The sequence below is a fragment of the Gasterosteus aculeatus genome, chromosome 8 (assembly GCF_964276395.1).
Source record: "Gasterosteus aculeatus chromosome 8, fGasAcu3.hap1.1, whole genome shotgun sequence".
Lineage (NCBI taxonomy): Eukaryota > Metazoa > Chordata > Actinopteri > Perciformes > Gasterosteidae > Gasterosteus > Gasterosteus aculeatus.
Window position 1 is genome coordinate 11486920 of NC_135695.1, and position 25673 is coordinate 11512592.

At 42.4% G+C, this 25673-nt stretch overlaps 2 protein-coding genes across 9 annotated transcripts in view; one reads left to right on the top strand and one right to left on the bottom strand.

Annotated features, from left to right (window-relative positions):
• The window catches only part of fcho1 (FCH and mu domain containing endocytic adaptor 1), a 33684-nt gene extending 33098 nt beyond the window's left edge, over positions 1-586 (top strand). For both annotated transcript variants that reach the window (XM_078108177.1, XM_078108178.1), the window contains exon 27: positions 115-586. In XM_078108177.1, coding sequence (XP_077964303.1) covers positions 115-143 — 29 coding nt within the window. In that variant the 3' untranslated portion in view covers positions 144-586. The remainder of the gene's footprint in view (positions 1-114) is intronic.
• On the bottom strand, positions 587-24514 carry rfx2 (regulatory factor X, 2 (influences HLA class II expression)). 7 transcript variants are annotated; one of them, XM_040183973.2, is made up of 18 exons: positions 24327-24506; positions 14950-15058; positions 14473-14553; positions 13196-13278; positions 12534-12795; positions 11265-11339; positions 10161-10342; positions 9848-9967; positions 8819-8940; positions 8097-8215; positions 5504-5616; positions 5165-5316; positions 4626-4723; positions 4141-4290; positions 3813-4021; positions 3570-3723; positions 3435-3477; positions 587-2625 (listed from the first exon to the last, which is right to left on the bottom strand). In XM_040183973.2, exons 2-18 carry the CDS (start codon positions 15055-15057, stop codon positions 2504-2506), a joined length of 2193 nt encoding a protein of 730 aa, XP_040039907.2. In that variant the 5' UTR covers position 15058; positions 24327-24506; the 3' UTR covers positions 587-2503. The 7 variants fall into 7 exon arrangements, with proteins under 7 accessions (XP_040039907.2, XP_040039908.2, XP_040039912.2 ...); XM_040183974.2 differs by lacking the exon at positions 24327-24506 and adding an exon at positions 15216-15811; XM_040183978.2 differs by lacking the exon at positions 14473-14553 and having other exon boundaries at positions 24327-24514.
• Between the last annotated feature and the right edge of the window lie 1159 nt (positions 24515-25673).

Sequence of the window (25673 nt, forward strand, 5' to 3'; positions counted from 1 at the left end):
CAATATAATTGAATAGCCACAATAACTAATATGATAAAGGCAAGAAGCAGTCTTATTGTATATTAGCCATACTGTATGTGTACTTCTTTTTGTTAAATATATTCTGTTTTATAGGGAAGTACATGGCCAGCTGCTCCTTGTGAATTGTGTAGAGGAACATCGCTGCAGGTTCAACGAACTTTGCACTTTTTCCAAGTCCAGTGCCAGATGGAGGAGAGATGGAAAATAAAAACTGAAGCCTGCAACGACAATGTGCACTTACTTCTGACAATGTCCTGCTGCTTTAGGATGAAGCCTTTTCTTCTTCTTCTCCTCTAATTTATGTGTTTCTGTTGTACGCTTACTTGTCCTCCCCTAAGCAGCAGGAAAACTCTTCTATTGAACCTCCTGTCGACTGTAAACTGAGCTAATGTTGGAAACTTTCTTGAATTAGACGAAAGGAAAACATATGAAGAAAGTTATCTGGAACCGAGTTACCATTTAAACTAGGATTTTAAATTATGTTAATACCTTGAAAAAAAACTTTGTTAATCTGATGTTGGTTTTGTGATGTTGATGTTTAATAAAAATAAATGTTCTTTAGACATTTTGGTTTACACCAATTTATTACACATTGTGACCAAGTACAAAATACAGCTGAACTATGCAGTTTATTACAGACCATCTTTCCTTGGGATAGTTAAAGTGTAGTCAAGAACAGGTTTGAAAATGCACAAAAATAAGGGTTCAGTATACTTGTAAGAAGAACCAAATCTAGTTCAATAAAAAATAATCCGCCAAAAATCTAAAACAGCCTTACAAAACATTACAAAGTACGTACAGAAATTACTTTATATGCTCCAAAGCACTTGAAGGCAGATTACTGTGACAGGCACAAGTTACAAAAAGCCTTAAATAACTCAAGCTCAAGGATTCTCAATGCTATACAACAAAATCGGGGAATAATCCGAATCTTTCATATAAATAAAAATGTATTTTGTCAGTCTAACAGCGTACTCTGGCACAGTAACGCCACAGTAATAATTGAAAATCACAGGTTGAACAAATCAATTGGAAACAAATTTATAACACAAACCAGTCTAATCAATTACACATCAAAGGATATTCTTCTGATACAATGTGGCCGACCAAGTACAGTGTGAGGAGAGAAAAGGCCACCGAACACACACTTTCTACATCATACAAAGATATATATATATATATATATATTTAAAATGTATTATGGACAAACTCTCCAAACAACACACTGTATTCTTCTATATATTTTAAACAGAACATAAGACTTTAATCTGAGTAACAGCATGAGGTCAAAATATCTGGGGAGCGTATGCCACCTCAGATGCCAACGAGCTCCTTTTTCCGTGTGAGAGTTTTGGTTTTACAGGTCCATCGCTCTGACGTGTATTCGTTTATCTTCCTTAGATTAAATAAACAGACACTTTATTTCATCGGGAAATAAGGCTAAACACGAGACGCCAGATTCCAGTTTAAATTTTAACATACCATCTCCATTAAACCGAATGACCTGGATTTATTCCCCCACTCCGTGGCTGTTGAGTGAACCGCCACAGTTCTGCACACACGAGTCACTTTATTTGAACTTACCGAATGCATCCTCGCGTTAGGGGGCATCATGGGATTGAAACCATTATTAGAGAACTATTTACACTGGGAGACACACAACTGCAACGGTGGCTACATATTTAATACTTCCCTAATGTCATTTTAGCCAAACGGAATATAAATCTCTTGAGGTAAACGGACCGACGTCTTACGCAGCCCAGGTAGCAGACTGACCTCCCTGCCTCCCTGGCTGCTGCCAGACGCCGAGGCCCTACAGAGCCATGCCTGTGGCTGAGCTGGTGGGGGACGACTGAGGGAAAGGTCCTTTGGGTCAGTAGGTTGCATGGTGTTGTTGGATTTTTTGTTGTTGTGCGTTTGTGTTTCGCTACGAGCTGCAGCAGAGGCAGCAGGGAGTACACACGCCTACACGCTTCCCAATGTTAAAGGTGCTTTGAATGTCTGAGGTTTGGAGAGGATACATTCATACTGCGGTAGAGGCACAGCTGAGGGACAGATAGACATCGGTAGTGGTGGTTTCAAGGTTAGCGATCTAAGGCACTCCAATGACACTATGGCACAGCTAGTTCAAATAAAAATAAAAAGAAGAATCACAAACACCACACACCACCACTCAAAGTTACACGTCCAATAAAAAGGTACTGCACATAATCATTCACAGTTGCAACAAAAACGTTTTAGACCTGTGTTACACCCCTGTGAATAGAAAATAATAATAGTAAGAGAGCTTCCAGGAGAAAGATCCCCGTCCATATAATTTGCTAGTGAGGGAGGGACTGACATTGCTACTTTCTTCTATGTACATTGCACACACTGACTGGAGGAGGACACACTGTGAGCTCAGCCCCAAAAAGCCACTCGCCCGGTTTAGGGGGAGATGCTGTTCCTTGCAGCTTTCAGTCCGTCTTAGCACAGACGTAACTCACATCTCCTGCAGAGGGTGGCTCATTTCGATCCGCTCTCTTTTTACAGCTGGTTCAGTCGGCCCCCGGGACACATCAGCATCACTGCCGAGGTCACTCATCTCATCAGAGAAGGACGCATCTAGTGGCACAAAAACCGCGGGAAAAAGTTCAAATAGTTCATCTTCATGTCCACTGTGAGCCTAAAACAAAAAACATTCTTTAAAACAGCGTTGCTTTAAGTTTTAATAAAAATCCATTCCCCAAATATTGGAAGATCCAATAAATGTCAACTCAGACATTGTGTTTGTGGCGCTGTTCATCCCTTCGTACATACTGTGCATCCCATTCCCACAAAGGTGATACAACAGGATCGTCTTGAGTGAACATCCCATTGTTTTTGGTGAATTTGGTGATCAAATGTCAAGGTCACTGTCATAGTGACATAATTTATTATATTATCTGAATTATTGAGTTGTGTGTTTTACACAAATGTCAAATATGATAAAATGCTGAAGTAATGTTATTTTTGACAAACACAGATGTGGCCCGCTGGCCGAGAGGTCATGATTCTAGTGTAAACATTTAAAAATGATGAATCTTTGCCGTACTAGATCAGACTTGCTCATTTTAGTGATTTTTTCATTTTAGTGGGCAACAGTTTTTGGACATTATGGATACTTTTTTCTATTTTCTACAAACTATTGCTGACTTATTTTTGAAGGTGCATTTCCTATAGAGGTCAATATAGCTAGACAAATGTTATTGTCCTCTAGTCTGGCTTTGTAAAAATAATTAATCTGACATTTAGGATTAATTGTTATAGCTGTATGATCAACATATTAAATATCACTAGGTGGATCCTTTTAACATTTTCTGGCAGAAAAACCCAGATGCCGTTAGCTAGAACTCTGTTAGCACCCCCAGACTAACCGTGTATAACAGGCTTACCTTTTTCCATCAGTGAAGGCATCATAGAGGTCAGGTCACTGAACTGGGTTTAACATATGAAAGAGCATTAGTTATTATCATGATTACAATGAATTAAAACTAGAACAGTTCACACAGAGAGATCTTGTGTCCTACCTCGCCCATGACAGCAATGGGAGTTTCTCCGGTGGCCTGAGCCACTCGGTGTTCCACCAGATAGAACATGTATTCATCGTACAGCAGGCGAATCAGGTGGAAAGAGCCAAAACTGGCTGCACTCCTCAGGGTCAGGTCTCTGATCACCATGGAGCTGCAGGAAGGAATCACAAACAAACACATGTACAAAATACCGTTTGTAGTGAGGGAAGTGCAAAGAGGCTCGCTGGTTCCCCCTCGCACCTGTAGAAGGACCATTTAAGCAAAAACTGGCGTGCAGCTTTGGGGAAGCTGGAGCTGCCCTGGTGAGGCTTTAGGACCTGAGTGACCACATTGTCAAGCCAGGTAGCCCACTGATCCAGAGAGCTCTGCTGTTGCAGGGTGACCTTGAAGTCCTGCTCCAGGCGCTGAACCACACTCTCGTCACACTGACACACCCATGATGCCTGCTCCTGTTAGACAAAACACACACAACCACATTCAGCGAGAAACCACAAGGCGGGTCGCGTAAAGAAACACAGTCTGCACCATCCGACATCGTTTAAACAGGGAAGCTGGGAGACATGCGGACCTGGACGTTGGCAAAGTCCACCCGGTTGAGGTCAGAGAGCATCTGGTTGATCTGGGAGGTGTTCTGCAGGACGGCGCGGGCTGCCTGGGCCAGGTGGTTGAGACTGGTGTAACGTCTCAGCGTCTGGGCAAATGCACTGACCACCGCCACCTACAGCAGAGAGACGGAGAGGAACACGATCAGCTCCGACATTTAATCTCCCTGTGTGTGTTATAAGAAAATGATAGAAACCAGTCCTACATGAACACGGTGTAGATGGGAGACTTGCAGCAGTCTTTAATGGATGGATCTAATCTGGTGTTCACATTACTGTGATACACTGTGTGCATTGTAATCTATGACACTCGTGGATCACAAATCAGTCACATGACGCGGTTATAGATAACTGTGAGGATTTGATATGTGAGGAGCTGATCTGCGCACTGCACATTCTTTAATATCAAACTGTTGCTGAACAGCTGCTGAAAAGGAGATTCCCTTGTTACCTTGGTGCGAATAATCTCATGGGGAAAGTTGGTCATGGCGTTGGTCAGCCAGCCCTCCAGACTCTTGGCAAAGTTACGGATGGCCTGAGTGAGCGTGCCTGCAGACACAGAACCGCCTGGGTTACAAACAATACTGCAATACTACAACAATAAACAACTATACTATACTATACTATACAACTATACTACAACAATAAACAACTATACATGCAGTATCGGTTTACAATCTTGCTCAAAATAGGGACTTGTATCTAAATCAAAGTTTTAAAAAAACAAATAAGATATTGTTTAATGTCAGGCCACCTTGTTACTTTCATGTGTGCGGTAACTACACATGATGTGAATAAAAGTTAGTTTTGGTTGATGTGTTGTCTGGTCACTGTTGTATTACACAAAAAGGAGGGAAAACCTGCCTGTATGGCTGGTGTGTGAATTATTGATGGTTCGAATAGTTAATAGTGGAACATTGAGATCTTATTATTACTTTGTAATAGTATCTTATTTAAATCCCGGTGAATACAAAGATTAATAGTACTGACTGGGAACAGGACGTAGCACATCAGGGATGAGGATCTCCACCAGGGCCTGGTAGAGGATGTGGTCACAGCTCCTCATCCATAGTCGGACTGGTTCATATTTACACAGAGCCACCAACTTTTCTCTGGGGATCACACCATCCAGGTCATCATCACTACACACGGACGGGAGGAGAACACAACAAATACAATCATTACAATTACTGCAACCTATGGAATAAAACTCAAATGGTTATTATTTTGACTCAAAATGCTTTTGAAAATCAGAGCTTGGCTTCATTTGAAAGTACAGTAGTAGTTTTCTTTTACACGTCTGAGCTCTTCCTGTGTGTGTCGTCTGACCTGTTCTGGATGGTTGTATTTCCGTCACTAGATGGCGGTGTTGAATACCAAAATGTCTGCCAGAGTTTCTCAATGTAGTGGAACTGGAGGTTCATTACCACATCCAAAGTAGCCTGCAAGGGAGGTGGGAGGGGAGGGACAAAACATACAGAGCTGAACCATGGCAACCAGACACACAACAAAGTTTCTACAGGCAGGCAAGCAGCCTCTCGCTCACTCCGGGCCCTCCTGGTTAGACAATGAGCTCGCTCAAACACGGCTCCCCGCACATTAATCATCAGGAGGATCCGAGAAGCCACGTTCAGGCTTCATCGTTTTTTGGACCGATTTTGCAGTTTTCACAGTTTTTTTTTTTTTTAAATCTTGGCTTCCTTTAAAATGCTGATTAGTATCATAGATCTTTGCATGCGTTTGTCTCCTTTTAGCAGCGGCGCGCTGACCTGAACTAACCCACTTGATTTCCTCTTTCCTGTTCATATGTATGAGCCGTTCACAAAAGCGAAGCCTACTGCACTTGAGTGAACACTGAATGCGTGCGAGGGAAGCAGCGGAAAGCTGGTGATCCGAAATGATAAAACTACAGTTTGAGGGCCCGGTCGGTCGGAGAGGAAGCAGTAACCAGAGTCTAAGATGAGAGCCGGGGGATAAACTCTACTTTAATCACATCTAATCAAAGAAAAAACAGCGGCGTGGAAGTTAACCTGTCAGCCTAACCACATGAAGCAGAGGTCAAACTCTATTTTTTTTCCATCCCCAGACAGTTCACTCTATCTCTGCATTGAGCTCACGATTCACACTGTGCACAGACATTCTCTGCTTTCTCTTTGTGGACGGACATGCACTTGCCCCTGGATCATGTTACACAGCAGTGTAGGCTTCAATCACATGATATGTTTTTGCTTCCTCTGGAGCTGTTTCCATGGAAACCTTGTTTACGGTTGCCCCAAGCAACAGGTCAAACACTGAACTCCAAAACAAAAAGGGAGAATTCCCCGTCCGCACTGAACAGGAGTGTTTTGCGACACATAGGAAAAACAACTTGGCTTGCAGGGGGAAAAAAAGGGAGGAGAAATAACATGTTCATGTGCACAGTCCCACAAACCAGCGGCCTGTGGCAGGGAATCACGAATCTTAACCCCCTCGCATCTGTGCACATACACATTTAATGTGGCTTACAGTGAGATTTATTACCCCCTGCAAAGTTTTATTAAACACCTAATCGTCTGTGCTCAACCATTAATTCATTGCTACAGCTGACACCTTAAGAATTGACTGTTGTTACCATGACGTTAATGAATACATGGCCAACAATGGATAAAAGTCAATTTAAAGTCCCGCTCAAAAAACTGCATGAAAGTAAAATAAGAAACACGATTTATTAATACTTTAGCCAACTATATTTGTGTTGTAACTAAATGACTTGGCTAATGAGTTAATAGGTCAATGTTGGTCGACAAAAAAGTGAAATGCATAAACATTACACAGAGGCATGCGAGCTGTGAGAGTGACAGAAATGTGCTGGCAAACAAAGACGGGAGCCCATGTGCCTGTCCACAGACAAGGCAACACAAAGGCCCAAGGGGAGGCCACCACAAAGACACCAAGATGTCCACCCAGCGCGCTGAAAGGTTAATTGGCATGTCTTGAAAGCTGCACAGAGATGAAAAGACGGCTGGAACAAAGGGAGCGTGGTGAGGCTGGACAAGGGAAGGGCAGGGATAATATGATAAAGGCAGAGCATCGCTTCTTTAATCACAGCCACTCTGCTGTCTGAACCCCCCCAGATTTTAATGTTATTTGTACGCCGGTGCATTTAATCCTGGCGGGTTATCCTTCTGCCTACTCACATTCATTGTCCTACGAGACTGCAACCTGTGAAATGTCATTATGCGCTGTTTGTTCACAGCTGGCTCTTCATGATGTATCCACAAACAGTTTGTCATAGATGTGCCCGTTGAAGCTGGACACCCCTTGACTCTCTCTCATTGAGCCTCTGCCCTTAGAACTTCTGGGCATTGTTGTTTTAAGCAAATGGCCCTCAAACAGGAGTAATTAGTGGACCATTTTCAGCAGTGGCTTCCTACACATTTAGCGCTCTGCTGGAGTCGTTCACATGGACTGGGTCGGGACCAACAAGTGGTTTTCAGGAGATTTTCTGGTGGTAGACAAGGAGTAGAATTCCCTCAATGGCATTTTTATCGGTAGTACACTCTGGAGAAAATGACCCCAATTTCCACTTGATTTACAACAGGTCGCTAACGCTACCAGAGAAAACGGTCACTTCCTTCCATTACCTATTAAAAATAATTAGTTGACTGTGCATTATCATTTACAGATAATGCCCATTGGTATTTGTTTTTGTTTTTTTTGTTTTTCAATTTGTTAAAATGGTTTCCAAGAGATGGAAAACACTGCTGTAGTGATTGAGCAGTTCAGTGTTAGTTATCCTGGTAATGAAAGATTTGATTTGATAGAGTCAAACTCAACACAAAAGCTTCACGATGACCAAGAATCCTTGGATTTTACCCCTGCTGTCCATACGAGATTCACATGTTAATGTTCACCGGTCACAAACAGATTCATAGAGCTGTACCTCACAGTGGTCTCTGTAGAGCGTCTGCAGTTTCTTGATATCATTCATGTTGATGCGCTCAGGCAGAGGCTGGGTGCCCAAGTCAGGAGAGGGGAAAGGAGGCAAGTTGTGGGACGTATCTGTGTGAAAAATGTCGACAGGTGTCACTCATTTCAGTTGCACACATGCATGTGTGTGTGTGTGTGTGAAGTCTTTGCTTGAACATTTTTTCTGTTCAAGCAAAGACTTCTTCTGGACCCCTTTTCATTAAACCCAACTCTGTGGATGGAAGGGCTCCTATCGACTCCAAACTTTCCATATTTGGTCTCTTTGTTGGCTCTCTGATTAATACCCTCCACTTCCTGTCTCACGAGTATTGGTTCTCTATTTCTTCATTTTGTAATAATGGATTAAATCCAATATTGCACACAAGTGGATTTTTTTCCACTAATAATGTGAGATTGGTAGCACCAGATCTTTTTTTGGGGGGGTTATTTCTTGTTTTTTATGTTTACCAAATTTTACACACTACAATAAAACCTCATTTACTTGGTTTTACCGGGTTTTATTTCTATAAAAGGGGGAGATAGCTTTTCAAGCCACTGAATTAAAAGCTGTTTGGATAGACCATATTGTGTCAACACAAAAAAAACACATATAATTGATCAAGATGCTTGACAGTTAATGTTTAGCTGGTCATTTGAACACATATTGTTGTCATGACAACCAGCCCCTGTCCTTACCTATGTACTGCTGGTGGTGTTGACTCTGAGCCGCCACGGACTGCTCTGGAGTGTTGTTACAGTTCTGTGAGCTCCCGCACAGGCTGTCAGACATACCGTCCACCTTCTGTAGAGGTTTGAATCTATACACACAGCGAAAGACAGGAATTATGTTGGCTGGGTTTTGAAAGTACAGCAAAAGTAGAAATATATAGCGTTAGTATGAATGTGCCATTGAGGGTTGGGACTATGCAAGTTTTCATTCCAATAAAAACACCACACAACTTCCAGGTGAGAGCACCTGCAACAATTACAAAAATGACTTACTGATTAACCAGGGGTGTGTTTAAAAGGAAATGACCATTTAAAAATAGTTTATAATATTATTCTGGTTTACCAATATGCTTCTACCCATTGTTGCAAAAGCTGTTGCCTTTCAGATGGGTGATCAATACATTAATAGTGTAAAGGAAACACAGTATTGACCTCTATACATAAACTACAGAAGCTACCGAGGAGTAACTGTAAATGGCTGAAGTGCGCTTTTTCACTCCTCACTCTGATCTAAGACCTCTAGGACAAGGTCTACACTTCTCCCTCGCTGCAGCAAGGAAAGAAGCTAAACAACTTAGTTTAGGGGAGTAACTCTTTAAAAATACATTCAAATCTTTGCAACCTATGAAGTTCTATGAATTTGCATTAAAAGGTGCAACCACTATCCACGCTTTGCACCGGATACCTTCTGGATTTGGAAGATTGATGAGGAAAGACAAATCTAACCGTGAAAGGAGGTGAAAAGGACAAGAAGAAGAGGCAAAGACAAGAAGAAACTTGATTTAGATTAAGCACAGCGATAAGCAGAGTGTTGGCTATACACTGAGGCAGCGATCACTGGTTAAATGACATCGAAAGGCAAATTTGTTCATTTATTCATATAGGCACCTAAAAACGATGGTTTCCAGCGAACAAAACAACAACAAGCATAGGATCTATGGAAAATTGGTGAAAGTTGTGACAAATGAAAAACCGTCAGACGGGGGAGGGGCTTACCTCTGTTTCTGATGGACAGGCTGTTGCCTCATAGCCATGTACTGGGTGTCTTCCTGCAGCCTATTCAGCGGTGAGTCTGGCTTCACCCGGATGCCATAGTAATGATACTTAGAGTTGCCTCTGGTAGATTCAAGAGAGAAAAGCCAGAAACCAGTGAAGAGGAGAAGACTTGCCATCAGTATAATCACCATCATTATCCTCTTCCATCAGCTAGTCTCCAATGCCTATGAGCATCGTCACACTAGTCATATCTATAATGATTACATGATTACTGTTATCAGCATCTTCAGCAGCAACCTCTTCCTGTTTGTACCTGGTACCGAGGCGACGAGTCCGCAGGCCCATGAAGACCGAGCGGATGAGCTTGCCGAAGGAGGCCGCATTGACCGGATCCAGTTTCTGTTCCTGACAGTGCCTTAGGTAATGGTTGTACAGGGAGCACCGGGGCAGGCTCACGCCCTCCGCTGTCTCATAGTTGTCCAGCAGCCACTGCAGCTATAAACACACAGAAGAAGACACAGTTGCACAATCAGTGGGACCCAGCAGTAATACAAGGCTCTGTGAAATGCAGCCAGCAATAAAGAGAGGGCAGTGCATCTGATTAGTACATCAAAATACAGATAACACACACACATCACATGATTAGGGGGGGAGGATTAAATACCAAAAAGATCACTTCACTCTTGCAGAGGCTACTCTTAAGACCTGACTGAACCAGTAAGTGACTACAGCATAAGGAAATGCTGATTGAGTGAACACTCAAACATCTGAAGTGCTATTCATTCCCAGACAAGTCAATATTGAGGCACCGTTTTAGGTCTCTCTGAAACAGCCCAATATATTAACCGTAAATATTTGAAAAATAACTCAAATTATACGTTTACAAATCAGCTGCAAAACAGATACTTCAGACACTAGACATACAAATGATGCAGATATCGTCAGATCCCAGCTGAGGTTGTGAGCTGGTAGGGAGCCACCCGTTACCACTAATTTCTTCTGGATGGACTGACATGAATCTTTTTAGATGTATTTCAAGAAGATTCCAACCAAAATTGTTGATATATATAACATCAATAATTTGGGTTGCAATAAACTTTAATGAAACACAGTGCATGCCTAAATATAAAACATATATTGGGGAAAAATTAAACAATTGAAGTCCATGCCGGGTATTAAGAAATACAAGTGGGGACTATTATGTAAAAAAAAGATAGCATAGTCAAGTTCAAACCAAGGACAAAAACTATTTGGAAGAATTCTGCATGTCACTGGGACAGTGCCAAGTAAACTTAGCAGAAGGATGTGTGTTCGACCTTGCAGGGAACAAGTAGAACACACTCCCTTTAGGGTCCGCTTTTGTTTTGTCTTTATTTTCCTGTATGTGGTTTTAGAAGAATGCTCCTGGTTGACTTACATGGCTGTTGAGCAGGCTGCTTTTGTGACTTGCAATTCCTTCAGACTTGTGGAGGTTTTCAATCGCCATTTCAAGCTAAAGAAAGAAGAAGCATGCAAAAAATAAAAAAATAAAAACAGAAGAGGAAAGAGGCAGGAGAGTGAGAGGTAGAAAAGGAGATGGGAACAGAAATAAGCAGGGATATATGAAGAAAAAAACACCCAAAAAATTAAAACAGATAAAAGGAAATAAGACTGTTAGCGAGCAGCCAGATCTCTGCATTTCCATTAAAATCAGTCGGTGTTGTAGCCAAACCCGTTATTGCCTGACAAAAGCATGCAAATCAATGGACTCATTGGGTTAAGCTGGTTTGCGGTCCAGCACTCTAATGTATGCTAATAGAAACCAGGGGCAAAGGTCAAATCAAGTGTGAGGACACCAAGTCAACGCTTAACTTTACTGCCCCCCACTCTGTGCCCATCAAAAAAGAAAATCAGAGAGGGAGTTGTACCTACAACACAGGAGTGCCGTGGTATAAAACCCACTGTCATTTTATCCTGTCATTAGACAAAAAAAACTCCAACCTGTGGAGCAAATGAACGACAAACCAACGGCCATTCTGTTGAGCTGCAGAAGAAAAAGTCAAAAAAGAAAAGATATGTGGTACTGCAGCCAAACTGGAGACATAGAAGAAAAGGAAAAGAAGCAGGCAGCGTTCCAAACCTTAAGAAGGCTCCAGAGGGCTCATGGCCAAAATGGTAATGAGCCCCAGGGGTGGCTTTGTTTCGCAGGGCACTCAAGTGGCTGTGAAAACCTCTGAAACAAGGCATCGCTGAATTATTTAAGCCAGTGTCCCGATTCTACAGGCCTTCTGCGCCGAACTGCGCCGCTCTCTCAACGTGGTGCTGCAGAGCTGCGAGGCCCCAACTCAGGTTGCCTTAAACCGTGTGCGTCTCTCTGTGTCTTTCAGGATGGTCGGTGAGCCCGGCTAGTCGGGACACGAGGCTCGGGCAAGCAGTGATGACTGTTAGGCCGAGCGCACATCTGACGACGCCGCATGGTAGTTGGGAGGATCTGCTCAGTAAGCCAAGTTGTACTAAGAAAAGTAACAACTTCTTTAGGTACTTTAGAAAATCGAATTTGACCACATAGCAGCTGAGGAATGAGATCCGACACTGGTCTTTGTTGGTTGTGAAGCTCTGATTTTAAGTTTGTTTGTTATCTTTACTAGCCTATAAATCCCTCTGAGTGCTTCCGAGTATCACAAACATTGGTATAGGTGTTACTCACCATAGCGGAGGAGGAGCGTGATGCGTGTGATATGTGGTTGCGGCTTCCCTCCATACTTCCTCCATGAATCAGGTAGGTGCTTCCGCCGGAGATTATGTGGCTGCTGCCCACGTCCATAGCGATGCCCACCATGCCATGAGAGGGCACCCCACCCCCCGCAGAGGAGACAACCGTGGTCACACCAGCCTGTGAGTCAAAGTACGTCCCTCCACTGCTCTGCCCATACAACTGAGCCTCAGGGTTGTAGGAGTAGGCGGTTCGGCTGGAGAGAGATTGTTGTAATTAGGAATGGGGACGTATTCCCACGATGGTGCTAAACCAATTTCATAAAAAATGATTTGGGAGGCTGATTAAGAGCCTTTATAATCTTCTTCTTATTCATTTAAAATGAAAAAAATGTCCATTTGCTTTCGATCCAGCAGATAACATAGATAAATTCTTAATTTTGAGTGGAGCTAAATTTGAAAAGCAAAACTGTTGGGAGCACTTCAGCATCGTGACTCGACACAGTAGCAAAAAATGACATTTCATTACCAAAAATCTATATTTCAATGGAAAAATGTACATCGCTGAGTTGAATTGAACTGAACTACACATTGAGAAAGATGTATACTTTTAAGCAATTATGAATTGTTCTTATGAAGTCATGCAACATTGCTTACATAGTTCCATTGGTGTAAACAGCATCTGCGCCTTCTCCCACATATTGGACCTGGGATGGGTACACATGTTGCACCTGCTGCACCTACGGAGAGACAACAGCAAATCAAGGCAGGGAAAGGAAAATCTTTATGTTTCCCTATTTATACACGTGCAAGTCAAAGTGGAACTATAAGCGTAACAGGCTCTTTTTAATCATAAAAATACTCCGTGAAAGGAAAACATTTGTTTGTGAGTGTGGGCATGCGCAAACTTATTACAGCGTGCACATGAAGTGCATGAACTCTGTACACCCCTTGTTTTTTGTACAATTACATGTCCAAAACTATACACCGCTTTCTAAATTATAAGCTACCAAGGTTCTGCTATACATGGGGAGCAACGTCAGTACTGTATTTTAAAAAGGGACCTGATTTGGAACAATGTTGTATAAAATATACTTGATTATAATGCACCGTTTCCCTTTTATTTAAAAAGGTTTGCAAAATCCTAATTGATTTCATTTGAATTTGAACTGACTCAAACATGATTAATGAATACATTATTGATTTGATTGATTGATTTGACAAAAACAAAAACATTTATAACAAATTATATACATAAGAATAGTGACCAGACAGTCAGTCAGCTGCTGGTTTTCACCATTGGAATAGATGCAACACATACAATCATGAAAGGATATGGTTCAAGCCCCCAGAAATCACCAACAGTTGCCATTATATGCACTTTATATGCCCAGAACAATCAACATCCATTGGGAGTAAGTCTATGTTAAAACCTACACAAATATTTATTACGATGTTATTTTCTATGTTATTCATGTACGCAGGCAGTGGGTCAGGCTCAGCCAGAGAAAGACGCGTTCGTGCACCCGTGAGGGGCACAGGAAGCAGGAGAAACAGTTTGGCACTGGCTCGGGACGAGGACCTTCCGGGCAGTGAATGTGCTGCAACGTTTAGGATCTTCATTAAACAAACATGGTTCGGTTACTGTTTAACTTGTTTACTTACTAAGGACAAAGCTACAACGCCGCCGTCTGTTATTATTTAACCTGAATGTAAATTCTGACTTGAATGAGAAAGTCATCAATCACATAGTGGCACAATTAAGCCACAGTGTCTCCAGCTAAATGATTACTTGCTTACTTAGTATTTGTGTTACTTTCTTGGAAAACACAGTATAGGTCTCCAGCTCCGTCACAAAGGACAAAATTGTAAAAACGTCAAGGGGTGTACAAGGATGTTCACAGTACTGTCTAAGTATGTACAGCACTGTGTACCTGCTGTTGAACCCTGGGTACTGAAAGTTGCTGTACTTGTCCTCCCTTCTGAGCTGAGCCTGTAGCTTGAACCAGCACCCTCTGTGTGGATACAAGACATAACTCAATTACACAGGCATGCACGTACAATCACACACATACACGCTTCATTGTAAACACATGACACAGGACGGGGCAAACAATTTCCCCCACAGCCGCGGCGGTTTGCAGCTAGCAAAGTGCGCTCCTCTGTTGCTGTGTATTGTTTTAAACACCATGCATGAGCACAAATATAAAAAGTAGCTGCTTTGGTTTCCAAAATAACTCATCTTTTAGAATTAACATTATAGATAATGAAACAGGATGGAGCCGTTAAAGTGAGGGTTGTTGTCAAGTGAGTGCTAGTACTAGTAGTAAGAATAGACGTTGTAGATCTTTATGGTTTTTCATGTTTACGAACATTGCAGACTTCCCCATCCGTCCTGGCATCACACCTACCTGTTGGGAGGCCGGCACAGGCTGCACCACAGGGGCCTGAGCTGATGATGATGTCCGCAGCGCTGCCACGCTGGTCGTGGTGTCTGAGCCTCCTTCTGAGCTCTGCATGCTGCGTCGCAGTGGAGACATGAAGAAATGCAAAAGAGATGAAAATGGGGGAGATTTAATAACAGGTACACTGAAGCTGGAAATAAAAGAATACAAGCATTTAAAGATTATTCACATGGACAGCCATGCTAAATGAATGCCCTTCTACCCCACCCTACCCTTTCTCTCTTTGGAGCCACCGGGGCCTTCCGTGTGCCCGGGGGGGAATTCTGTCTTTTCCAAGTCAAGCTGAATCAGTAAAGCTCTCAGAACCCAGGATACTGCCCACCTTTGGACTGAAATCACTGGGCAAATAAGCAGCCCGACAGTTTTTACGCAGACACTACTGGTCGTGCTGACGGATCAGACAGTACAGGAGTTGGAATCATCAACATGACTGAACTGCTTCCCGAGGACCAAACGTACTGTCGCCACCCTGCTTTGCCCCGGTTGACCGTGTGCACAGCACAGAGACGGGGAACTAAAAATGGAGTGACACAAAGGCTCTCTTAAAAGAGCTAAGAGAGGGAAAGAGCGGGAATAAGGGAGGAACAAGAGAAGAATGGAACTGCGAGGGGGAGTAAGTAGTTAAAAAAAAAACTTCCCCACTCCTTAAAAAAAAAAAGAAAACTAAGGGGGAAAAAGATGAAAATGGCAGTGGGGCTCCAGCCCCTGACGGGGTCCTGATGATATCCAGCGATTGTTTTGTATGAGAGCTGTTCTCTGAGGGCTCCAATAATCCAGCTGATATGAGGAAATTCCTCAATGCTTTGTAAACGTTTGTCGGTTGCTATGGTGAGGAATCCATGACGACCACCCCCAACTCAACCCTCCCCCTCCCCCTCCCCATTCAGTCCTCTATCCCCCCTTATAAAGCACTAGCACAGGAACTTTCGAGTGCGACTGCAAAGAGAAGAGGGGGAGGAGGATAAGAATAAGGGAGAGGGAGACACGGCACAGTTGGGGGCGGGTTGAATTGATGAGCAGAAATCCGGGAGCAAGAGGAAGCGTCAGTGGGTGGGAACAAGAGAAGGGTGTTTACCTGGAGCATTACGGCAAAAGACTGCAAGACGCAACCTGCTCCAGACACGCTGTGATTAGTCAAAACACAAGGCTTGCACGATCATTTTAGCTGAAAGAGATTAGATGAACACCCCTTAGGTGGCAGTCATCTGGAGGGCTGAGCTGTTAGATACAAGCAACAGGTGCAGCCAAACCTGACTATTGGATTTCTTGAGATCCAACCAACCAAAATTTAAATGAGAAGTACCAATAGCAGTAAGTAGTGTATTAATAAATAACATTTATAGAAACAAATCTTACAGATAAGAGAAGAACTAAAAAGGGCAACACGTATCTGTATCAAGAAAACCAACTGGTGGTGAATAGGAAGAGGAAATAAATTCCACCAAGAAAATGTTGAGGTCACACCAAAATTGGAGTTACATACTCTTTTGTGAAACATTTTTAGAGTTTAAAACTACGCCGATAAGGGATTAACAGAGAATTAAAAGAGAATGTCAAAGGTAGAGCTAACCTGAATCAAACCTGATCACATCTGACATGGCTCAGGATATTATCCAGCACTGTAAATGTTGACTCACAGGAGGAGAAGGTCTGGTACTCACACTGACTGAAATGTCAAATATAGCATCAGTCCGCCAATTACAGCTCTCTATGGTAAGTGATCAAAATAAATATAAATACAGAATGGTTGTAAATGAAACATTCTACATGATTATTAACATTAACATTAACATAACTAACCAAACCAACAGACCAGAACTTTGCACAGCAAACGCCCCCTTTACCCATAAGTGGGAACTTGAAATCAACAATTAGGAATGGGGGGCACTGATGCTTGCTACATACGAGTCAAAGAGTATGCCTTTTACACAGAACAGATTTGGGTGTGTCACCACATTTTCCATGCGTGGAGATTTTGCCACAGGCAGGGATCTTGCATTCATGACTAACAGGCCGAGTGGAGGAGGCCTGTGTCGAAATTCCTGATACGTGTCAATCTTCAGACATGCACATGGTCTGAGCACCATACCCGGTGTACCCTAATCCGCCCTCTGAGTTAATCTTCAATGTATTTGTTAGCACAGCGCACAATTAGCACAGAGATGTCAAAGCTCTCGCATTCCATTAAAATTGTTCATTACGGTATCAAAAGACTATTGTTAGAAGGACGCAAGTACACGTGGTAAACACTTCAAAAGTCACTACAATGCTGAACATCTTTATAAAGAGGGGGAATGTGTCTATGGAGTGTCACTTGGTTATAAATACACTTAATCCCGTCATTTATCTTCAGAGTTTTTCTTTTCTCCGGCGGAAGTGACCCGAGCCTGAGGGATCCTCTGCGCCAACGGCGAGATGGTGGCGGATCAGATAAGAGAGCACTAACCTGCAGGTTCTCATCCATTAATGCTCAATTAAGGCACTAGGGTGACCATTAATAGGTATGGCGACATTGGGCCAAATCATTGACTTAGAGGGGGAGTAATAAGAGTGCAGGCAGAGAGGAGTCTTTCTGCTGACTGCTGAAAGAAGGTCAAAAGCCACACAAGTACCCCACCAGCAGCTGTGAAAAGCACAAAGGTAGAACACAGCAGGAGACACACGGCCGCAAAATCGCTGCTCCGGATGAGCTGCCTTCAACCAAGAGACAACTTCACACACACACACACACACACACACACACACAGTATGTTGTGTGTCTGGTCTGTGAGCCTGGTCTCATTCATATGAATATCCCAGATGAGCACTTAACAACATTACAACAACAGCCACTCCTTTTCCTGTTACCTGACTTTTAAAAGCAAACCAGTAAAAAGAAGAAAAAGAAGAGCCCCATAGCCTCATGAAACCTCCTTAATGCTATGGCCTTCTTGGTAACAGTGCAGAGACGATTTAAACACATGTCAATGACATCTAACTTAAACACTGCTCAATCAGAGAAAAACACATACAGATGTTCAATTAAAAGCAGGAGCCCACAGTCTTGGCTCGTGTTTGCACTGGCCCACATTGTTTGCAGAGCAACAACGGTTGCTAGTGGCAACACCGTCCACTCCCGTTTCCAGGAGCCTGTTGCTATGCAACCAACAGAATACTTCCCAAACCAAACAATGCCATCCCCCCACCTGATCCCTCTATCTCTCACTAAGTAGAAACTTACAATAATAAATACTATGTAAGCTATTCATTTCAGACAACAAGGGACATGGACGTAGTTGTCTGGGTTATATAAAATTATACAGATTTTATGCTGCACAACAGAGGCTGGCTGCTTTAAACTTAATAGAAGAGGAAGATGAAGTGTTCTGTTTTTGTAACTACTTGGTGCTCAAAATGAGGAGGAATGTTTAAGTCATCAGGGAGACAACAGTCTATTCTTAAAGGTTGCTGCATCATGCCACCCAAAAAAACACTTCAAAAGCAGTTACGTCTCTCTAAAGTTTCTTGGGGCGAGGAGTTAGTAAATCCAGAGCAGTCCTTTTTCTAACTCAAGATAAGACTAAGATTAAACTAAATGAAGAAGAGACATCCCTTTCCATAGGAGTTTCTTTGTCAAACCTTTAAATGTACAAGGACGTGCAACACGTCTTTGATGAAGCTTCAGTATTTGCTCACTGATTTTAGAGGTTGTTGTTTTTTAAAATGCAAAAATTGGCAGTGTCATTTGGATTTCATTTTATTTATTTTTTTAAACTATGAGATCACAGAGGCACACACACTCACATAAACAGCAAATTAAGATATGATAAGAGATTTACACAACAGAGGCTGTTCTTCAAGCCTGTCGCATTAATTCATGGCTAATCCAATCAAAGCGGCTCTTCGGGTCTGTAGATGGCAGAGTTTAATGGAGGGAGAGAGAGTGAAAGAAAGAGAGAGAGAGGGGAGGTGGGGAGGGGGGTCGAAAGAGACCAGAAATAGGAGACACAGGCCTCTGTCTCTGATCGAAGAGACCTCCCTCCCCACCCCCCCCTCCCCCCACAGCTCACCTCCCCACACTGGCCACCAGCACAACCTGTCACCATGTGGCCCAACAGCCACAGAGAGAAAGATCAAACCGTTGCCATGGAGATTGTGTGTTCGCCCGTACTCTACACTAGCAACTTCCTCCCCCAACGCCCTACCTCTTCTAACCCTTTCCAGATTTCCGCTGCCCACCACTCTCAGCCGCCCCCACCCCTCATCCTTAACGTTTAACATCTTGAGATACAGAATGACGATTAAAAACTAAACATTTTGACAAAACAGACTGCAAAACACGAATAAAGAAGAGGACTTTGGGGAGATGGTAACAAGCAGACTATTTTTACATGTGGGCATCTGTGTCTTTGCTGGGGGTCACTGAACATGATCTGAGGCTGTCAAACGGAAGACACAAAGGAGGGAACTTCTGTCACCTGGCTGCTTCAGGAGAGACTGAGGAGTTATCAGAAATGCTGACAGTGACTGTTGGGCTTCATGCAGATGGCATAACCCCAAAACATATTACATATTATTATTAGTAATTTTGTAATTCCCAAATCGTTTATATATATTAAATATATAATATGTGTTTTTGTTATATGACTTAAATACGTGACATTTAAATTACTTGTTATGTCCTCGTTTCATTAAAAACCTTTGTGAAAAAATACACAAAATTGTGTATGACAATATCTCCCTATGGGATTTCATCCTGCTTCCAACACCCATATGTATTGTATTGAATAATAGCCCATTGGCACAGCTAAGTCTATGGAACCATTCTGAAACATAACCTACTCATCGGAAGTAGTAATGTTGCAATCTATGATTGCATTCGAGCCAGAACCAATCACCACCTGGCCAAGTAACGTAACACTTTAGCATCCCTACCAAGAACGATACTTACGCACAAAAATCTCACACTGAAGCTATTTCAATCTGCTTTCACTTGTTGTGTTTCCAACGTGTGGGGTTTTATTTCCCATGGAACCACATTCTGAAGAGATCACCAAGAGGCATCGTGAGCGATGGACCTGAGATACAGCCTTTTGTTACACTGGAGGAGTCGTCACACTGAACGTACAGTATGCTTTCACAGGCACCACCTGACACAAACATTGATTTCTGAGAGGGATCCAGGTGTTTTTCCTGCAGTGAATACCGCATCATGCCAAATATTTGTTCTTGTATTTAATAATACACATAATATAGTAAAACAATACCAATACAGACTGGGTGATAAGATATGGCCGTGGGTTTACATGACATACAAGAGTAGTGGTCCCTACCAGGGGGGTCTAAAGCAGAGATTTTTGTAAAAATATTCTGCTAATACAGTTTACAGCAACATTTATATTTAAGGAGTTTAATACAGTCGCGCAGTCTTAACACTGGTAATTCAACACACTTTTTGGTCAAACTAAAATTGATTGATCAAAATTGAACCCACATCCATCTAAACGGAATAGAGAAACTGAACACGGTCTGGATTTAAAATCAGATTTCTGGCAGCTAGCAGTCAATTGTGAGATACTTAATATCACTGGCCTGCACATGTTAATTCATCAAATCCTATTGAGTGTCATTTCCAGAGCATTAACCATTACTTAAGGATCGAACAAGTGGTCTTTCTCAGCAAATTGCACCGTAGAAATAATATCATGAAAAGGTGCTGCCAGGAAACAGGAGACATCCTGTCTCCCTGTCTGTATGATGCTCCTTAAATTCATCCAGATGTTATTTCATTTTGGGCCACTTGACTAAAATTTATTTCAACGTTTCCTAGATGAGATTCCATATTTTGTAAGTGTCAAAACTTCGCAATCACAGTACAACACGGCAATTCGTAATGCTCTTCAGAAAGGCAACACATGAAATCAATTAGCATACAATGCTGCTTTTCATTTGAACATTGCAACATTAACATGTGCTCTTCTTTGAAGCTGGTGAGTGACTAACACAAACCCAAATGGGGATTTCTTCCACCTTGGACAACTCGATGAAAGCTGTGTCGTAGACCCAGCTAATGCCATCTAAGAAATACTGGGTCCACTCCTTTGCAAAGCAGGCTTGGTTCTGGTAATTACTTTGTGGCAGGTTTACACTGACAGAAGTTCTTCTTTAAGCCAAATAAACATCTCCTAACAAGCCAGCATAAAACTCAACAAAAGAAAGTGAAGAGAGGATGGGGGGGGGGCTACTATCCCTGCCTGAAAGGGGGGGAAGGGGTGGGCAGCCATTGTAATGCAAATGGTACTGCCTTGTCTGCTGTTTGTGGCAGGAAATTTAATTAGCAGTTGTGTAGCTACGATACAAACAGGTGGAATGTTAAGAATGCTTCTGATGACACACAGGCGGACGGAAAACACAAGCTGAAAAACATTTCATTTCACAACAAGTCTTAACTTGTTGCCATATGCACGGGCCAATCAGCAGCAACATTTTAGGGGTATAAAACCACATTTGTTTCTTTGTATCCTAGCAGCGTACGCCTACAGTGATTTCCAAAATCTGTGTAGCTGGAAGATGCGAGAGTCACGAGTAAACTACTTTCCTTTCAACAGATTCTTAGAAAATGGTAACAGCACATCTGCCGAATGAAAGCCCTTCACAAATAAATGAATTAGAGAGATTAGTAAACTGTAACATTGTGAACAAATGACACGTTCATTTCCACTTAACAAGCCCCACAAGGCATTCTCCTCTCACTTATCCTGCTTTGCTCTGTGATTTCCTGACATGCTTTTGACTCGAGTTATGGGATAACCCATTAAATGTGTAAATGTAACAATGAAATGTGCAAAAGCCAGGCTCCTCGGTGAGCACAACAGGAGGGAAATGCAACCCGATACGAATATGATCGAGTGTAAACAGCAAAAGCGCCGACTGGGTACACGTCTATATCTGTAGCACGCTATTGGATTGAGAACTTCTCCCTGGGGCCGGCCGAGCCCTCATCAAGATAATCTAAAGACAGAAATAACAAACACATATACACTAGCACATCAACACAGCACACTCATGTATGTGCCTCACACTCACACGTGACCAAAAGCTGTGTCAGGACACCCACTACCCGAGTGACCACTGCAGCTGTCCTATTGATAGCTGAACTGCACTACACCACACACATGGGACCGTTGAGCACTCCAAATGGCAGACGGGTAAATGTGGACACTCCTAAGAATATCCATACAAGCAACTCTACAGATTACTTTCAAAAAGAAGGCTAGATGAGATTACGTTATGCCGAATTTTCTTTAAACCACAAGCTGGTGTGGGCAACGGTAAAGTGGCCCACGGCAAAACTTCATTTACGGGCGGAAGGCTAGACCAATAAAGGCGTGGGGAAGTCAGGATACACACAGATTAGCAGTAGTAGAAAAATAAATGAAATCACCCCCTTTCAAATAGGCATCATTGGGAATTTCCTGTACAAGCCAATTAGAAATGTGTAAAGAACTGCGCTGCTACAAGCTGCTTTCCTTTCCTTTCTGAGCTGCTTTTACAAGCCAAAGCTACTTACTATAGAGAGAGATAAAAAAATATCCTGATTAAAAACACAGACTGTTAAAAGGGATGATATTTCTCCCCCTTGGCCCAAGCTGTCCTCTTTCTTTCCATGAATTTGGTATATTTGTGTATTGAGTTGCCATGTAAACGCAACAGTGTAACGCTCAAATTGTGGGTGGGGCGGACGAGGGGTTACTGAGAGTTTCATCGCTGTCATCTCCGTATGTAGCTGGTGAACAATCAAAGTGAATGTCTTTCTCTGACACTTACTCTGTTTGCGTCCATTTAATTACATCCTCACATATTGTGGCCATAACGGAGAAGAATCCTGCCAGAGGGAAGCTTCATACATTTATAAAAAGATTCTTCCTGATGCTTCAGTAGCCAACCGCATTACAAATGACAGCTGTCTCTGAGGAGATGGTCCGTCAAATGAATGTCTCACATGGGGACACAAAGAGACAGGATCACAAAAGGTGCAAACAAAAGATAAGAGCTGGTGCTCTGTAAACTAATGAAAGGAGGATTTGAAATCATTGGGGCTCATTTCCTTCTACAGCACAGATTGATATGAGAGAGGTCAAACAACAACAACAACCCTGATCATACCTGCCACTGAAACAATGAGAAAGAACAGTTTCCCTTCCGGTGTCCGTCCAACCGGCAAAGCATTATTAGAACTTAGTAGTAACGGGACCGATTGGAAAAAAATCGGTGACCCTCGGTGACCCTCTTCAGGTTAATATGAAGTAAGTTAAACATGTTTACATATAAAACCGTTTGCAAAATAACTCTCCTGAGATTGTGAAAACAAGACAGGGCTGTTTTAAAGAACCATCATAGCACCACCTAGCTGCATCACAACCAGTTTTTCAAGATACTTCTGCGGTAAGAAAAACACCACTACTTTGTGGAGTAGTTTAAAAAGCGACCTTTGAATAATCTTGATTGTATTAGAGAATCAGATTGGTTGTTTTATTTTGGTGATTTCTCCTGTCAGATAGACCATCGGGAGCACCGGGTTCGGTTAACGTTGAAAACGTCGTAACGTCGCCGCTATAAGTTAATATCCGTTGTCGATGGTGTAAGAATATAGAGAAGATGGTGAACTGCCCGCAGAAATGAAAGTTATCCCCCTGTCGAGTTACAGCTCGCTCGACACGGACGTTAGTTTCAGTTTAAACACCGGGACAAACGTTGCCAAAGCTACCTGACCACAATTCCACCTGTTTAAAAGGAAAATGTCCGGAGAAACATACACGACAATCTAGTGTGAGCGTGTTGGGACGATCGAGACGACCCGCCGTTAACGACGCAACAAACGGGTGAACTCACAACCGAACACTCGCCGCCGCCGGTGGTTAGCATTAGCTGTAGGTTAGCTCGACTGGTAGCCTCACCGTCCATCCTGCTGGGATTGAGCTGAAAGTGCGTTCACTGCTCGGCGCAAACGAGCCACGGAACGGAGCAACAAGTGTGAAGTGAATCTATTCTGAGTTGGAGTAACCACACCGCTTTGTACGGCGCGTAGGTTAGGTGGAGCAAATTATGAAGCAGAAGTAAAAAAAAATAATAAAAATAATCTTTTTTATCCAGGTACAAAAAGCGGTTGCTAGCAATAGGTGAACGCCAGTTAACGTTGAGACGTTCAACTTGGGGCGGATGCCTAAAAGAAGGGAAAGTTGTGAAATATAACCGGGATGTGCAAGCAACGCGCTCGAACCCCAAGCATTTTCCGCAAAATTCAGAACCCAACGGCATTTAAATTCTTTGAAGATAATAGTCACCTTTGTTTTGAGAAAAGTTCTTCCCTGTTTCTGCTCTCTTTACCCTTTCTCCCACTCCGCACGGTGACTTCCAGATGCGGCTGCTGTTACTGAGTGTTGCGCCCGTTGGTAAGTAACTGTCTCCACGGCTACAGTCACTATGGCGCGACGGGGTCTCGAGGCAACTGTTGCTACCCTTGGATGTCTACGTCATGGACCTCACTGTACAAGGGAGGGGCCATGACGAGAGCTCCGCCTAACTCAATAAAGGTGTAGATTTTAATTCAAACCGCTAGAGGGCACAATTAGCAAAGAAACTGATGGAAAGGCATCATTCAGATTCATTTAGTTTATTCATACTATCAATTTTTGTAATAAAGCAAAGCAGTAACGACCTGAAACTCATTTTTAGAAATTATATTATACATATTTTTCCTAAATACATAAATGTTATTGTGCAACCAAGACACTGCATTTCAGATCTTGAGCACATGGTGGCATCATATATTTAGATACTCACAGTGTGTCAGATGAGTGGGTTGCTTCATCAGGTCTTGAACAGTATGGAAATGTTTTACTCAGCAGTTCATTCAAAGAAAAACAATAGTCAGTTTACACACGTTACAATGACATCCCCAAGAGCCTACATTGCTTGAGCGTGTCCTTACACGGAGTCTAAGGACATGGAACGCCAAGCACAGAGTTAAACTAGCAAATTATATTCATGCCTGCACGCTTCTTGTTTTTTGTGATTGTTTTGTGCTATAGAGTGAGCTTCATAACAGATGCACATAATGAGAGATGGCTTAAGAGGGAAACTGAATTATTGCCTTTCATATTTATGCAAACATGTGGAAAGTAACATGAATGATGCTATTGACATGAAAATGAGAAGTATGGAGACCAAAAGCCAAGTTATCTCGGCCTCTGATGCTTCCATTTTGTCTGTTCGTTTCCAAATGTGCTTCCAGACGCCATGCTTGAGGGAGAGTAGAATAGTGAATGAATCTATAGCGCTTCAGAGTCAAGCTCATATGAAATAAATACAAACCGTTTTATGCCATTTAAATTCTTTTAAATTCTTTAGTTCAGTCCGATATCTACCATAACCAAGAGGCTAAATTCAGGCTATACACAAAGATTATAAGGTACCGGATTTCTTTTGTTGACTCTAAATAGAGTCAGGTTGCTCTAGTATTATTTGCTTGGAGCATGTTTTCGGCTAAACATTTGGCATGAAACCCTTTAGGCCCTCGCGTTAGTACTTAAATTGATGATCGCAATTCGTCTCTGAAACACTTTTCTTTTTCCATTTACTTAAGAGTTTGTCTGAGCCTAAAATTGATATTAAAAATATGTTCTCTAAGG

Coding starts and splice junctions, on each gene's coding strand:
- rfx2 (XM_040183973.2), bottom strand. CDS start 15,057: ATGCAGAGCTCAGAAGGAGGCTCAGACACCACGACCAGCGTGGCAGCG. Junction 8,941..9,847: donor CCTGTCCATCAGAAACAGAG/GTAAGCCCCTCC, acceptor CTGTGTGTATAG/ATTCAAACCTCTACAGAAGG. Junction 2,626..3,434: donor GCCTTCACTGATGGAAAAAG/GTAAGCCTGTTA, acceptor TTGTGCCACTAG/ATGCGTCCTTCTCTGATGAG.